This window comes from Cavia porcellus, unplaced genomic scaffold, assembly GCF_034190915.1.
Source record: "Cavia porcellus strain 051 isolate PalLab524CR breed Dunkin Hartley unplaced genomic scaffold, mCavPor4.1 scaffold_17, whole genome shotgun sequence".
Classification (NCBI taxonomy): domain Eukaryota; kingdom Metazoa; phylum Chordata; class Mammalia; order Rodentia; family Caviidae; genus Cavia; species Cavia porcellus.
Genome location: NW_026947500.1, coordinates 65,668,589 through 65,686,910, shown reverse-complemented (window position 1 = coordinate 65,686,910; position 18,322 = coordinate 65,668,589). Strand labels below are relative to the sequence as shown.

Genomic DNA, 18,322 nt, shown 5'->3' with positions numbered 1-18,322 from the left:
ACACTTTCCTGATTTTCCTTTGTCTCATTTTATGTTATATATTTTATTGGGAGATACTCTGAGTATCACATAGTTTATGTATAATTTGCATATAATATTAGTGTTGATAAATACTACCAGTTTATTCCAGATAAGAAAAGAGCAGAGTGTCTAACATCACTTGTCAGTAAGTAGCCATGCAGGACTCCAAGGGGATCGGAGCTCTAGGAAAGGGAAAGTAACAACCTTGCTCATCTCCAAGGAGTCCTGCTTCACTTTCTACTATTTAACAAGGTATATTTCTGCTAAGCAACTTTCTTTCTTTCTAAATGAAGAATCATGGCACATGAAGGGGGAAATCAAAGCTCTGTGCCTTCATTCATCCTGGTGGGATTCTCAGAATACCCACCACTCCAAGCACCCCTCTTCCTGGTGTTCCTGACCATATACACAGTGACTCTACTGGGGAACTTGGGCATAATTCTGGTCAGAAAGATCAACCCCAAACTTCAAACACCCATGTATTTTTTCCTCAGCCATCTTTCCTTTTTAGATATTTGCTATTCCAGTACAGTTACCCCTAAACTGTTAGAAATCTTGGTTATGGAAAACAGAACCATCTCCTTCACAGGGTGCATGACACAGTTTTTCTTTGGCTGTGCGTGTGTGATTACAGAGATGTTTATGCTGGCAGTGATGGCCTATGACAGGTTTGTGGCTGTCTGTAACCCCCTTCTCTACACAGTTTCTATGTCCCCTAAGCTCTCTGCTCTCCTTGTGGCTGGGACATATACTTGGGGTGGACTGTCTTCCTCAATAATCACATATTCACTTGTGCAGCTGTCCTACTGTGAATCTAATATCATAAATCACTTTGTTTGTGAGTACTCTGCTGTCCTATCGGTGTCCTGTTCAGACTCTTCCTTCAGCCAGATGGTTTGTTTTGCTATTTCCACCTTCAATGAGATTTGCAGCCTCTCGATCATCCTTGCCTCTTACGCCTTCATAGTCATCACTGTTATCAAGATGCCCTCCAAGGGGGGACTCCAGAAAGCCCTCTCTACTTGCACCTCCCACCTGACTGTCATCAGCATCTTCCATGGCATCCTCCTCTTTCTCTACTGTGTGCCCAGCTCCAAGAGCTCCTGCCTAGTGGTCAAAGTGGCTACTGTGTTCTATACAGTCCTGATCCCCATGCTGAATCCCCTCATCTACAGCCTCAGAAACAAGGATGTGAAAGAGACCATCAGGAAACTGATCGGCTCCAAACTGAATTGTCAGTCCACATAATTCAAATATGTGTTTATTTGTCTTAATTATATCTCACATGTTCAAGTACTTTATCATTGGTATTTTAGCTTTCAGTGAATTTTTATGACAGTGTAATCAGTTGAAATTAAAATGTGTGATAGATTTCAATGTTTAGAATGACATATTTTCTCTGGCTTGATATATTCCAATGCACTCATCAATTTCATCTGAGTTTCTGAATGAATTATATTTCAACATCTTTCCTTTGAACATTATGGAAGCAACAATGAGGAAATATGGATATAGGAGATCATACCTTATATTATGGGTTTGCTGTAAATTGTGCTTCATGAAAGTTTAGAGAACACAAATGATAGCTGCCTTGACTATATTCATACTGAGGACAACATATCTCAAAATTTAATAAGAAGATTCTAGAAAATATTCATTTTGATTCAGTGTAATGCTGTATTTCAAGCAAAATGAAGCCCTTAATCAGGAAAACTTGGCCTGAAATTCATTGAACCAATTTTGAAAATACCAGCTATTGTTTTTATGCATCACCCAGTTTTTTCTTACATTTCTATAGCTGTTGAAATACTGATAATCATGGAAAAATTCAATTTGACATAATTTGTATGTCAAATGAATATTATTCGACATAATTCTTATGTCAAATATTTACTGACACAAAACCATAATCATTAAATTTATTCCTTTTCAGCAACTGAAATTTATATCCTCATAGTTGTTTTAACAGACATAAAGTTTTATATATCATCAATTGCTTCTCACAAATATATCATTTTCTGATTGTTCACTTTTTTAAAATTTTTATTTAAAAGGAAAAAGAGAAAAAACAAAACAAAACAAAACACTGTAAGGGTACAAGTAATACAGATCTACAAAAAAAACAGTAAGAAATCACCAGTTAATAGATTACACATTATCATCTTAGAGATAGTTGCTCAAGTCACAGCATCAAAGCATACAAAGTGGACATTCAAACAGAGAGACTGCAAACAGTTGTGTTCAATGATCCAAGAAAAACATTAATATGGTCATCTATCTATTGACTAGTTCATGTTTTTATTCAGTGAGCTACAAAATATAGTTGAACCAGGGTCATTAACACAACTTTAGAATCATGACATTCAGCAAAAAATATAGTTAACCAGGGTCATTTTCTCTAAAATTCTGTAAGTATATATAGATCATCCATTGCTTTATTTTAAATCTATTTTTCTCTCCAAATTATGTTAGTAGTTTCTATTTTAAATACTTACATATTTATGAATAAATTATCTTATAAATATGAATCTGAATAATTTCTAGTCTTCAATTAAAATTTAAAATATAGTTTTAAACACTTAGTAAATAAATTTTGAACTCCGAAATAGACCAATGGATAGAAAATTCTTATTCACCAAAATCACTTTCAGCTGTCAGAAATAGCCAAACTAAGATTGCTTCATATTAATGCCCTTGATTATCTACAGATTTTTCAACCTAAAAATATTTATTGCTAAATGCCACTTTTTCCTATTGACAAACTAATAGTAGGAAATATTTTGGTGCTTCTTTTTAGTCTGTCATGCTTTATAAATTACCAGTATATCTTTGCTGAAACTTCATATATTTTATTATGAACTTAGTGTTCTCCAGTTTAATATTTAATTACATAAGTATTCCATATTCTCTTTATATTCTTGTGTAGTGTGATTATTTTGAATTTTTAATCTTTTGGGGTAATGTACATAATTATTGTTGGACAGTGCATAATTACTCATTCGAATGATTTTTTGAATGATAGTTTCGAATGATAATTCATTTGTCTGTGAATATTGTGCATATATTAGCTCTCAATTTTTCAAAATTATTGTATTAACTTACATGTGTAATAAACAAGTTTGAAAATACCAAAATTGTGGTGTACGTCCTCTAGTTCAACATTTAGTATTATCATACCACATCACACTTATTTTCTAATTATACAATATGTCATTGTAGCTTTAATTTTGATACTTATGATTATTGTTCTAAGGAACTCTTTAAAATGTTCATAAAATTGTTCCTTTTGTTCAAACTTTAGATATGACTTTTGAATTTATAATTATGTAAATATAGATGATAAATATAATATATGCTCATTATATGTAATAAAAATGTTTTCATGCTTAGCTTTATTTTTAATTTCCTTTGATATAAAGTAAATTCAACATTATCTTAATCAACTACATTACTTTTCTAATGATTTTAAAAATGATTATTCACATTTATCTATATCTGAAATCAAAAAGGCATTCTTCTTTGTTAAATTCAAGACTTCATTGTTGTTTTTCAGTTTATCTTTGTAGAAGGTGCCCAGGTTGTTGGGACTATGATAGTGTGGTGTTGTTTGGAATTACTGTGCTGCTGCCATTATCTTTTTTCCTGTAGATTGACAGGATTTTCTTCAGACAATGCAGAATGAGTGAATTTGTAGTGAGTCACAACTCATGACCCTTTAGAATCATGACATTCAGCTCAATGGTGTAGTTGGCATCCAGGAGCGAAGGCCTGACTCACTGGCAGGTGCTTAGAAACATTCAGGAAGAATTTAAATATCTAGATATCCATCAGCAAAAAGGGAGAGGAGAGCACTTATTTTGTATTTGGGACACTAGTCATGCTAACACGGGTAACATGCTCACATCTCATTTCACTCATTTCCAAAAGTTTCCACAGTGACTGTTCCAAGTGCTGATTTTACTGTGTTGCTTATGGAGACCTGTATGATCATATTTATTTATCAAAGAGACACTGATTATAACTATCTATTTTAAAACACAAGTACAATAAGCCAAGCTTGGCAAAACACAATTTTTCCACACAGAGTAAAGTATTTCCTTTTAGTTTTACTATAGACATTCTACAAGAAAAAATACATCATATACTCAAAAATACTATTAATCATCTCACTGAAAATGCATGTGCATTATGAATTTTAATAAATGTGGAGATCATCAAAAAGGAGTTAAACAAAACACAATGTAAGATATATATGCAGTCTGATAAATTAATTTAAGAAACAATCAAAATAAAAATCAGATGTAGGATATAAGTACTTTTTAAAGTTTTGAAATTTTATATTTTTAATGTTTATTTCAAGTGTATTGAAATATGTAGATTGATTTGCATTAGTTGATCATGCTTTTGAAGGAAGAGAAAATTAGCAAGTTCCAATTTCACACATGGGCTTGATAATTTAGAGTAATTATTTAATGAATGAAGAGGGAAGAATTTTCTCTCATTTTTCTGGTGTTCAGCTCACAGCAAACACCCAGTCACAGTTCTCTGAGGTGTAATTCCTGAAGCTCAAGAACTTGATGTTAAATTAACAACATAAATTTTTCTGAGTCTGACTCACCCTTAAGAGACTCACTAAAGTACACAGGATTGTCATTAATAAGGAGAAAATGTTTGTATTGTTAGCAACTTAATTAAAATTTTGAATAAATCTCTCATTGCCTAATTAGAAACTAGAAAAATTTGGATAAGAAATCTCTCATTGCCTAATTAGAAACTAGAAAAATCAGAAAAACTTTAAATTTTATATACTATTGTAGATATCTTTTTTAAATCAAAGAAGTGTTCATTAAATAGATAAGTATAATGTCTGATTTATCATGAATTATTAAGTTTTTTAACATTTGATATGGAAACTCTGAAATATAGCATCTTGTAGAGGATCACCTCTGTGAACCTCCTGGCAATGATATCTCATTGATCAAAAACAAATATACAAAATATTGAATCTCTTTTATGAATCATAACGAATCTTGCCAACATTTTACCCTTAAGCTTCATTTGAGTATTGTAAACCTGTTTGATAATTTGGGGAAATATCAACTTCATATTAATGATCCATTCTCATTTTTAGAAATCATTTCAGGCAAAATTTATTTTAAAATTTGCAACCCTAAAGGTAAATGTAATGAGGTTTTATAATGACTGATATTTTAAAGCTGTGAGGTGGAAGCATAACTTTGAGGTCTATATATAATCACCAAACTTGTTGAAAGTATATCTCTAGGAATTTGATATTGATTAGAATTTGAATTACAGATAAGTATTGATTTTTGGAAAAGATGATTGGATGAATATATTCAACAAATGGAACATATTTTCTGCTTCAAAATTGGAGATGCTGAGTGCATGAATGGGAGGACCAGAAATAGAAGTTTGCTGTGTAGATATGTGACAGATCGTGGAAATCCAGCAAGGGCCTGAATGTTAGGGCTTTGTAAGGGAAGGTTAAATAGCATGTCCATTACCTCATAGAGCTACTAATATTTTCTCCTGAAATCACTGAGATCTACTTGAAATTTGTTATGAATTTCAAGAATACGATGTAATACAAAATTGCAGCACCATTTTTTTCAATTGGTCTTCAGAATTTACTTATAACTGAATATTCATTCTTTTCTTAATAAAAAAATTCGTTAAAGGAGTAGGGTAAGTGGTATTCAAATTTAGAACACAGAAAGATTTGAAAGGTTAAAGCAGAAGCAATCAGAGGCTGAGGTGAGTTGACAAACATGCATATCTCCTCACTCTCTTCTGGTAAATTTTAAACACTATTTGCAGAACACAAAGATCAACAGAAGTTTAAATGTAATTTAGACCATGCAAAATAGTAAGACAATCAAATAACATGAATTATTAAGAAACTTCAGGAAAATCAATCACTGTCAAGAGATTTGTCATCAGCAATAAAGTTATCTGCCATTGTCAAGAAATATAGTTTGTATTCTACTTTTTACCTGAAAATTTAATAATGTAATATATCCCATATAAGACATATATGATATTTTAAATATTTAATAAATTTATAATAATGTATTATAATTGATTGTGATTGATTTTAATTATAATATTTAGAATTTTATTTTTTGTAACTCTCAACACATTATTTTTATATTCTGGTATGAATTTTGTCATTGTAAAGCATACTTCTTCAGATAGTCTCAAAATTGATAGATTTTCAAAAATATAAAATCAAACTCAACTGGGTAATCACATGGGAAGTACACTAACACAGAAAATTTGGTATTATACTATTTGATTCAAAGACTTTGCTTAAATGATCTGAGTAACAATATCTAATAATATTTGAAATCTAAAATATATTTATCAAATATTAGAATGGACAAAATTTGGGATGCGAACTAGAGAATTAACACACATTCACACATTGATTTGTTAAGATTAGGGCAAATTTGCTCTGAAAATACATTGTATTTCTGGAATCAAATTTTGTGACCCCACAATTTGGGTTGGATTAATTTCCCAAAAGCCTCCTTTATATTCTTATTTCCAGGACTGTAGATGAGTGGGTTAAGCATGGGGATGAGCACTGTGTAGAAAACAGAGCGATCTTGACCAGGAGCCAGGAACTTTCTGTGGTGGGAAAACAGTAGGGAAAAATGATGGTGCCATGGAAAATGGTAATGGCGGTCAGGTGGGAGGTACAGGTGGACAAAGCTTTGCAGAGACCCCCAGTGGAAGACATTTTTGTGACAGCAATGCAAATGAAAATATAAGAAGCAAGAACAATTATTAGATTACTTATTTCATCAAATATCACAAAGATTAAAATGACCTTCTGGCTAAGGTAGGGATCAGAGCAGGACACTACAGCAATGGCAGAATGCTCACAGACAAAATTGTTTATGAACTTAATCCCACATAAGGATAACATCAACAAGTAGTATATAAATATTAGGGAACAGACCACAGCCTAAGAGTAGGAGACAGCCACCAACAAGGAACACAGCCTCAGGGACATCACAACTGTGTAGAGGAGAGGCTGGCAAATTGCCACACATTGGTCATAGGCCATCACAGCCAACATGAATGGTTCCATCACCACAAATATGCAGGCTAAGAAAAATTGTGTGATTCATTCCATGAAGGAGATGGTTCTGTTTTCCACAATCAGGTTTTCTAAGAGCTTCAGAGTAATTATGCTGGAGTAACAGAAATCCACAAAGGACAAGTGAATGAGGACAAGTACATGGGAGTGTTGAATCTGGGGTTGACCCTGATGGTGAGGATCATGCCTAGGTTCCCCAGCCAGGAATTCCAGGAATAGGGGCACCTGGAGGTCGGGGTACTCAGAGAAGCTCAGGAGGATGATGATAACTCCAGAAGTCTGATATGCTTGGGTCCTGTGGCCAAAGAGAGAAGTTTTTACAAAGAAGTGAGAACCACTGTTTGTAACACAAAAGTGCAAAGAATGTCTTTCCAGTTTCTGATTACCTCCTTGATCTTCCTTTTTGGAGTAATTTAATTTATACTCTACATATATTTATATCCTTTATTAGACTGATTTCCAAGTATTCTACTTTTTAGATGCTAATTTGCAAGTTGCACTTTCCCTAATTTCTCGTCTGTGAGTTTGTTCCTTGTGATCAGATTGCTGTTGATTTTTGAATGTTGACTCTTGTATCCTGCAACATTACTGAATCTGGATGTTAAATCTACAATTATTTTGGTGGAGCTTTTGAAGTCTTCTGTGCAGAGTATCATGTCATCAGCAAAAAATGATAATTTAACTTCTTCCTTTCCTATCCTTATTTCTTTTATTTTTTTCACTGGTATAATTGCTTTGGCTAATGTTTTCAGAACATTAATGAGCCCTTAACACCCCACTCTCACAAATAGACCAAAGATCAACCAAAAATATTAGAATTAAAACAAGACTATTCATAAATGGACTTAGTAAATATGTACAGAGAGATTCATCTGAAAACATTGGAATACACATACTTCTCAGTTGCATATGTGAAGTTCTTCAAAGCAGACCATATATTAGCTGACAAAACTTGATGAAGTAGATGTAGAGAATTTGAAATCATCCCATATAATCTGACCATTCTGCAATGAAACTCAAAATCAATGACAAAGGAAATCACAAAAACTGCATTAACACATGGAAATTAAACATCCTCTTGAACAACCAATATGTCATAAAATAAAGATGAAATTATAGTGTATACAATCAAACAATAATTCCAATACAACATACTGAAACTTATGGGATGCAATGAAAGTAGTCATATGAGGGAAATGTATAGCAATGAACTCATAATCAGGGAAAACAGAAAGAACTCAAACAAACAACATAATATTGAATCTTAAATTTGAGAAAAAAATGAACAAGTCAATCCTAAAGCTTCTATGTTGGAGGAAATTATAAAGAAAAGAGAATAATTTAATTTTAATAAGGACAAAGAAAGTCATACAAAATATCAGTGCATCAAAAACTTATTCTTTGAAGTACATGAAATTGTGAAATCATTGGCCAACCTCATAAAAAAGAGGAAAGAACAAACACAAAGTCAAGCCATTATGAATGAATGGGGGAAATCACAACAGCTCCAATAGAAATCCAGAAAATCATCCGTTTTACTATGAGTATATACATTCATATAAGATGGAAACACAGAAGAAATTGAACAGATTGTGACACAATTTGATTGCCAAAATTGAATCAAGAAAATATAAAAATTTTAATTAAACAAAGATCAGCCCATGAAATTCAAAATGTAATTAGAAATTTACCAAGAAAGAGAAGCCCAGGCCCTGATGGTTTCACTTTTGAATTGTACATGAAATTTAGAGAAGTATGCCATTAATGCTGAATCTCTTTAAAGAAATTGAAAGGGACACAAAATTGTTCCTGAAAGCAAGTAATACTCTGGTTCCAAAACCAGAGAAGAATTCAACCAAAAAAAAAAAAAAAGAAGAAGAAAAATGAAAAGAAAGCTACAGGTCAACCTTCCTAATAAAATAAAAATGCAAAGAAACCTTAACAATATGTAATGATTTCTACAGCTTCTCTTTTGATTCATTTTCTTAGTGTACAAGAATTGATTTAAAATATTCAAAGTTGTAAAATTTATAACCTTTCCCAAATGATGACTGCAACATTTTATTGGTTGTGTTCTTTTTCTTTTTTATGTTTTTCTGTTTTTAGCAACTTAATATTCAACATGAGTGGCAGTGATTCTTTAGCAGTATTTGGAGCCATTTTACTCACCTTTAACATTTTTTACAGTAATAACTGGTTATTGTTCTATAATTCATTATTCTGAAAATTATTTATTACAGAAAATTATGTGTTGTGTCTGTGATGATACAACATTTCAAGCAACAATAAAAGTTCTTCACTTTTTAAAGTGAAAAATTCTAGAAGGCTGATGTGTCAAAGGTAGTAATGATAAAAATAAGAGATAATATAAATAAATCTTAGACCATAGTAAAATGTGTTCTACTTACAGTTTTGAAGTTTAAAGCTTTGGAAAACATAACGCAATAGAGAGATAATGTAAAATTTCTTGGCTATTTCCTAATGATCTTACATAGCTTTAAAGGAAAAATAAAAGTAGTAGTTTATATGATATTAAAATAATCAGACTAAATATTGAAATTTTGCTTTTGAATTTGAGTATTAAAATAAGTGATATGATGTGTGATAGGGAAACAACTTTATGCTTACAATGACTATTGTCATTTTGAAAAGTTTACAGAGTTGTGAAAATTACAAATTAGCAGAGACATCTATCTACCAAGGAGCATGTTTGGTAAACTTTCTTCCCGACGTGATAGTAACACTGTAGAACTTCATTTTACATTTCTAGTCTAAGAACATAACTACATCTTTCTATTCTTCTGTAAGTTTTTCCATTGCATTATATCTTCCATGAATTCCTCCGGCTTCACTCCTGTAGAAAATGCATCTTTCAATAAGACCTATTCTTCAGTAAGTCCTCTGTGTAAATTATTTAGAAAGTGTGATCATTACCAAATAAATCTGTGCTAGTATTTCTCAGACTAATTTTTGCATCAATCTTAGCATAATGAAAATGTTATTCTTGGAGGAAATAGTCATTGTGAGTCCCTAAGCTTTCCTTACCTCATCTGTTTAATTCTGAGTACTTAGAAATCATAAACAAAAATTACAGAGTAAAATTGTCAAATACTGTGTTTTCTTTTCACTGTTTTATTTTTCCCAAGATTATTTCTGAATTTTAATTTCTAGTGAACTTCACATGTTGGCACACACTTCTTTCTACTATTGATATCTTTCCTATACAATTCATAATTACTGAAAAGTATAAAACACTTTGTCTGATCTTGGTGTGCTATACTTTAGCTATCCAGGACAATTTTTATTGAGACAGACACCATTACAATATGTCCTGTGTTTATAGTGTTGGAGTTTTTATACCACTTGATCTTCAGGTGCACATGTCAGTCTCCTTTAAATCTTCCAAAAATGGGACATTGTTTCCTGGGGAATTACAAATGTGAGTCTTATTTCTGCCCTGAATTGTTTTAAAAACATACATAGTCGTTTCAATGATCTTTTCTCCCAGTTTATTTTTTTCACCCAAGGATTTGATCTTCATTTAACTTACTCGCTTTGTAACTGTAACAACATTTTCATATAGCATCTGCAACATAATACACACTTTACTTATTTTATCATTTATCATTTACTATTTTATGTGTAGCAGTAAACTAAAATTAACAAGGATAAAAAATAAAATTACGACACAGGTATTCAGTAGCACACATTGGGAAACTGAGTGTGTAGATAAGTAAATGAATGTATTCTAGGTTTGTATTATATATGAATGGGACAAAAGCCTGTATTAAAAATAGATAAAATTCAATTTTCAGTAAGAGCTGCATTGTGAAATCAAAATGCACTGAGATGTATCTTGAGTCCTACAAACAAGTAGCTGTAGTGAAACCCTAAAAGAACATGATCATCTTCACTTATGATAAAGTAAAAACAGTCACATTAACAGCATGTAATTCATTATTTTTCTATGAAACAAGCATGTCCAACATGCCCCACAGGAACTTTTCATCATTTTGGGCAGTCATGCTGAGTGCTGAAAACCACATCATGATGGCTAAATTGTACCATAAGTGGGACTGGGCATTAAGAGAGTACCATCCCACTAAGAACATATACATATATATGCTTGTGAGCAGTAACTGTACAATAGTGTTCATTGTTTGTATGAGTTTTTATCCAAGACCAAATACTTCACTTAAATTTCCTGAAGATCAAGTTATTATTCATGTGTTCTTATAATATGTCTTCAAATGCTTCTTCAGACTCCTTTGATTTGATAACTGCAAATTGCTTTCCTCCTACATCTATTATTTCTCCATTGCATTTTTAAAAAATAACAAAAATATACTGAGTCTAAATTCCAGGAATGACATACCATTTTAACTTTTAGAATATTTTTCAAAACTCTGTATTTTTTCACTAAGACTACTCTACAAATTTTGAGAAGCCTGAGGTGGAAAAAAGAAATCACTGATTTCAATCGCAAGTATGTTTTCTGATACATATTCAGCCATTTCTTACCCTCGCAGTTTTTTTGTATGTATAGATTTTCATCCACCTCCTACTTTCTGTTTTCATATTCATAGAATTTGGACTAAAGTTTCAAATCTCCCACTCTGAACTATCAACTGGTGGCGCAAAGTACTGTATACGCAGTTTCTTTCTTTCTTTCTTTTTCTTTCTTTCTTTCTTTCTTTCTTTCTTTCTTTCTTTCTTTCTTTCTTTCTTTATTTCTTTCCTACCTTCCTTCCTCCTTCCCTCCCTCCCTCCCTGTTTCCGTTCATTCCTTCTTTCCATTATTCCTTCCTTTCTCAGTAGGTGTCTTCTATGTATATAATACACATTTTAGAAACCAGCTGCAAGTCATAGGCCTTGTTCTCTTTATTCTCCTGAGAGATCATCAAAGGAGCAATGCCTAAAACTGCAAATGACTCAGTATAGCATATAACCTGTATGACATACTAAATCTTGAGTATGTGTGTCTAAAAAGAGGAGAATGCTATGATCAGGAAAGAAGAAAATATTTCCTTTTGATTCAATTAGCTAATAAAATGCATTAAAAGACACTGAAACAAACACTTTTATCTTGCAGAATTATGTGTTCATCATGACAGTGAGGTTTACATATAGATTAGCTTCGAGGAAAGATTATGGGACAGATTCTTAAACTCATTAAGAATCCACAGCTGAGTGTCACAGCACCTGCTTGGCAAGCATGAAGTCCTGAGTTCAATTCCCAGTACCAAGAAAAAAAAAGAAAAAAAATCCACTATGCACTTCAGTGCAGAATGTTTTGATTCTTTCATTTATTGAAATTTCCTTGTAATGTGACTGAAAACCAGAAAAATTCCTGCTGCTAATTAAACCGTAAACTATAAAAGCAACCCTGAAAAAATGTGGCAGAATCTACTATATGTTCAATGAATGATTCAGTAAGAAACCTCTTTTTCCTAACCTTTTCAAAACCAACTCTGAGAGAGCAAACAGAAGGGAGAGCAAAAAGCTATCTTTTAGCACTAAAATTTGGCACACATGTATGTCACCAAGACCTTTAGAACATTAATCCTGGGAGCCCATGAACTGAACAATTGGATGAAACAAAGCTCTCATATGACATTTTTATTTCTCAGTAATTTCTAAGGTTGGAGAATCCTAGGTAAATTTAATTCTATGATTTTATTTTAAATCTGCTTATTAGATTTAATATATGTTGTTTTATAAACCTAAAAATAAAAGATACAAAATGAAAAGTTACTGAGCAACAACCTAGATATTCCTACTAGTAATTTTTGTCGCACTTCTGTTCTTCCCCAGTCCTGGACTTTTATGGATCAGTATATATGTAGATATAAAGCTTATTCAAGAAGTAACACAGTTTCATAATTATTATCTTTAAATATTTCCTTATATTTAAGCTTCTTCTTATCCTGTGAATAGTTATTTAACATGCATAAACAATGGCTTGTTTTACTTCCAGTAAACATGTAGCATTATACTTGTTACTTAGCTTTGTGTATCAATGGATGTCAAATCTCTTTGTGAACTTTACTATTAATACACATGCCAAAAATCCTCAAAAATTTTAGTGACTGTATTCAACAAATTTAAATTATTTGAATACTATGACAGGTGGAATTTATTCCTGGAATATAAGTATAGTTCAACATTTAAAAAATCAATCAGTGTTTTTGGGCATGGTAGTGCATGCCTATAATCTCAATATTAGATAAGGCAAGAGAGTCATGCTCACTTCAAGGCTGGTCTGTCCCACATAGAGGATTCAAGGCCACTTTGAAGTATAAAGCGAGACACTGTCAAAGATAAAACAATCAATGTACTGTGACATAAAATTCAATGTACTTGTTAATTGAATAATGTTTACATATATGACCCTCTCAATTAGTGTAGAAAAAAATTGACAAAAATTAGCCCACTTTCTTGATAAATGTAACTAAAATTTTAAATGGACATAGAAATTTACTCACATAATAAAAGTCATCTATAAAGAAATTCCACATCAAACATCATGTTTGATAACCAAAACCTAAAGAGTTTTTTCCCAAAAATCATGGACCAGACAAGGATACTTGCATACAACATTTCCACTCGGGATAGCATCAGCATTTAACTAGGCAAGAAAAAATTGAACTTATTGAAATTAAAAAAGAAGATATTTTTATTTCTTTTCACAAGTGACATAAGGTTATACATAAAAGACTCTAAAGATCCCAAAACTTATAATTGTGCCCCCACACACAGCACACATATACACACATCCACAAACACAACTCATACAATGAGTTGGACTATTTCAAGTGGAGTTGTAGGATACAAATTCTATGTGAAGATAACAGCTGAATTTTAATAACTTCAAGGAATACTTTGAAAATGAAATAAAAATAATTCATAAATAATAGAAGCATCAAACTGCTTAGAGTAAACTGATACATGGAAAACTACAAATTATTGCTTACAAAGACTAAAGAATAAACAGGTAAGTAAAAAGATATATCATGTTCATGGAATCCTTAATATTTTCTCAGTATCATAATTTCCAGTGACAAAGAGTAAAATAACACAATTGTGCATTGAGATGTGTGAACTTCAACACAGAGAGACCATAATGACATGCACTTCAGTGGATTTAGTGGAACACAGATATCATATGATCCCATGTATATTGGGCAATGTTAGGATCAGCCTTGTAAACACCAAAGTAGATCACTTTAGTAGAGATCAGGTTGGGATGACAAACAGCATGTTCACATTTTAATAGAAACATTTCCAGTATGAGATGTTGAAAAGGCTTTTAAGATTTTAGTTATGGCTGCACAACTATGTGAATGTGGTTAATATTGGAATCCACTCAAGGATTAAAATAGTGAAATTTATGTTCTGAATGTGTTAAAAATAACATTTGTAATTTAACAGAACACTGACACAGTACTTAGAAAACTTCAGAAAAACAATTTATAAATGAACAATTTTTAATAGACTTGAAATGTGTTGCAGGCCCAAATCACTGGAAAAATTCTAACAATTATGATTATCAAGAGAAAGCAAATAAAAATTCTACAGAAATACCACTACTTAACTGGCATAAGTGATTAAAAATTTTAAATCTAACGAAATGAAATAACTGTAACTTATGCACAAAGAGCAAAATAATGACATACGGTGATACGATTGTCAAATATGTTAAAGTTCTAGAAATATGTACAAAATTTTGGGACTTTTTTATTTTAAGCAGAATAAATCAAAAGCGAACAGAACAAAGCAAATCAGAACAGGACAATGAAGGCAACATAGTACTTCACAACAAGACAATTGGACATCAACAGAGGCTGCCATAATGTCTCTTTTCTTTGAAATAGTTGTGCATTCCTTTATACACAATAATATCAAACATAAGAAAATAGCGCAAAGCCATTCAAAAGAATGAAAGTGTTATAGGACTTCAATACCAAATAACAAGAAATGAACAATGGCTGCTATAATATCTCATTTTCCTCAAAAAAATTATCTATACCATCATACATAATAAAATCAAATAAAACACAACAATGTAGAACCAATCAAAACAGAAAACAGAAGAAAACTTCAAAACAAGATGATTGAGAATCAGCAATGGCTATGATAATGTCGTTTTCTTCAAAATAGCTGTTCACACCATCACATGAAGCAAAACAGAATAAAATCAATCAAACAAATGGATGAAAGCATTATAATAGGAAACCATGATTACCATAATATATCCCATTATTATTCAAAATAACTGTCTGTACTATCTGACAGCATAAAATCTAACAAAACAAGACAGAACAAAGCCAAAGCTAACAAAAGTGTGTAAACAATGCAAGATTTCAAGATAAGACAAAAAGGAATTGATGGTAATCTCCACCTTTCTGTCTTAGATGTTTCTTCCATTTGATCTTACATTAACTATTTTGCTTTTGGATCCCATTAACTCCTTCCATTTGTTATGCTAGGGATCACACATATGATGTTGAACTGCTTTTGCCAAGAACATGATCTCCAGTTGCATTCATTTACCTACAGGACCCTTGAGATTATTCTACTTTATAACTGGGTAGCTCTCCACTGCATGAAAATACCAAACCTTTCTTATCCATTCTGCAGTTGATAGACAAGTTATTCTTGCTTTTTTTCATCTCCTGTCACATGGAGCAATTGTTTTCTCTCCTTTTATTTTCAGTCTATGAATTTCCTTTCAAGTTAAATGTGTTTCCTGCATACACTGTATCAATGGATCTTAGTTTTTGATCCACTCTGCCTAGGTTTCTTTTTATTACTGGCCTGAAACCACCTACATTAATAGCTACAAGCAGCATATACTGGTTGGTCTGTGCCCTGCTATCCTCCTGTTGTAGGCCCTCCACTTTTCCACTTCATTCAATTGGCTGTCTTGTTTGGCAATGCTCCTTTGCTGCTCTTCCTGGAACTGTGGTCAGGTATCTCTCTCTCTATAGAATATCCTTTAGCACTCACTGTAGGGTTGCTTTGATATTTATGGATTCCTTCAGTTGTTCTTTATCATGGAAATATCTTGTTTTTCCATCAATGTTGAAAGATATTTTTACTGGGTACATCAATCTGGGTTGGAAGTTGTTTTCTTTCAGAGTTCGAAATGCTTCACTCCAAAGTCTCCTGACTTGGTGGTTTGTGTTGGTAAGTCTGCTGTGATTCTGATTGGTTTTCCTTTATAGGTGATCTGTATCTTCTGTAAATGCTTTTAATATTCTGTTCTTGTGCTGAATTTCTGGGATCTTGATTTTTTTTATGTCTGGGTATAGATTTACTTGTTTTATGGCTAGTAGGAGTCCTATATGCCTCACCTATATGCATGCCAGATACATTTTCCATGTTTGGGAAGTTTTCTTCTATTACTTCTGTGAATATCCTCTTACTTTCATTTGTGTTGACTCCTGCTTCTTCACCAATACCTATCACTCTTAAATTGTGCTTCTTTGCCTCATCGTCCAGTCATTGAGTTGTTTATTTCCTGATTCTATACTATGTTTAAGAGATCTTTCCTTTCATGGTTACTAACTGCAACCCTATCTTCAAGGTTTTAAAGTCTATCTTCAGTCTCTTTCAAGTGTTTTTTTTCCCAGCTTTTGATTGAATTTTTATTTTCCTCCATGTTTCTTTGAACTTGTTGCATGCATTCTAATTCCTTTCTACGTTCATTCAAGGTTTCCATAATTTTCTTTTGCTGCTATTTTTTGTCTATGTCTTCTTTAGGCTTGCTGCACAATTCTTTCAGTATGTTTGTGATTTCTTCTTTTACTTGAGACATTGTTTTTACAATGTTGTTGGGAGCAGGAACCAGGGGTCCGGCAATGAATGAGTGTGGAAAAACACACATTCAAGCTGGACCTCAACCAGTTCCTTATCCTGCAGTAACCTCTAGACAAAGCATCACGCTGATATTAACCTGGGAATAGCTTCATAACATAAACAAAGAAGTTTCTCATGGACCCAGGAACATGTTTATCTCCTGGGCTGCACAACAAAGAAGTTTCTCATGGACCCAAGAACATGTTTACCTTTGCTGTATGCACAAGAAAGTGTCCTGAAGTGACTTGTACTGCTCTTTGTTTTGAAACACTATAAAAACTCTGGAGTCCTTTAATAAATCGCCTTTTGCCTCCTGAGCAACTGGTCTCCCTGAGTCTTCAGTCTCTCGCCTGACTCCTTCCCTGCGCTGACCGCGGCACAATCTCATGAAGTTGTTTCCTTACTTCAGTTTCTATCCTCCCAGAAATTTCAGATGTGTGACTTCCGTTTTCTTCCAAGATTGTATCTCTCATACTTATTCTTTATGGGCTAGAGGTCTGAGTTTACCCTTTGCTCCTTCCTCCTGACATTCTCCTCTAATTCCAGATTTACAGGGAGGTGGCAGGGCGTGGAACATGCTTCTTCAGACCTATTCAGCTACATTGTTGCTTCATTGATGATCATGGATGCATAGAAGTGGGGGTGCTCCTCTCATCCTGTGTGTCCACACTGGGGCTCCCATGATATTGGCAGACACACAGGAGTGTATCTGTGTGATTCAGCTGGTGGGTGATGGCTGCCTTAAGGAACCAAGGGCCTCCAATGGGGGCCTATGGGTACACAAGGCTTACTTGGCTGTGTGTGCCTGCTCCTGCTGGCTGCCAACAGGAAGGAGCCTTCCCTCGGCAGGTCCCTGAAGGTGAAGTAGGATCTGCTAGTTCTCTCTGCCTTGCTGGCCTCCTGCAGGATGTAGCCTCTTGTTGGTGGTGCATAGTAGGCAGACGTCTGTCTCACCTGGCCAGTGCTGGGCCTGTGGAGGAAAGTGTTTCCAGTGACAGCACCTGGCAGGCAGAGACAGATTTTTGGATCTTCTTTTGGCTCTCTCTGCCCACATTCATACTTATTTTCTTAATTTAAAAATGCATGGTAAGTTCAGCAATCCTGTAATTAATGAAAGTTTTACAGTGTTTATATCATATGAGGTGATTGTTGACAAGTTTCTTTTACCCACTTTCAAGAGAGAAATGAAATCTGCAATATGACAGATGTGTTTTTGTTGCAAGAAAATCATTTTATGCTAATGTTTGAAACATAAAGGTTAAAAGAAATATCAATTTAGATTCACATAGCTTACTGATAGATTGGTAGATAATA

The 18,322-nt window shown here is 33.1% G+C and overlaps 1 protein-coding gene and 1 pseudogene across 1 annotated transcript; one reads left to right on the top strand and one right to left on the bottom strand.

The window, feature by feature from the left end:
- The first annotated feature begins 318 nt into the window (after nucleotides 1–318).
- Nucleotides 319–1,269, top strand: LOC100723775 (olfactory receptor 1165-like). The gene has a single exon (XM_003461824.2). It carries the CDS (start codon nucleotides 319–321, stop codon nucleotides 1,267–1,269), a length of 951 nt encoding a protein of 316 aa, XP_003461872.2.
- A 5,243-nt stretch (nucleotides 1,270–6,512) lies between these two features.
- LOC100723496 (olfactory receptor 5D13-like) lies at nucleotides 6,513–18,066 on the bottom strand (annotated as a pseudogene).
- Between the last annotated feature and the right edge of the window lie 256 nt (nucleotides 18,067–18,322).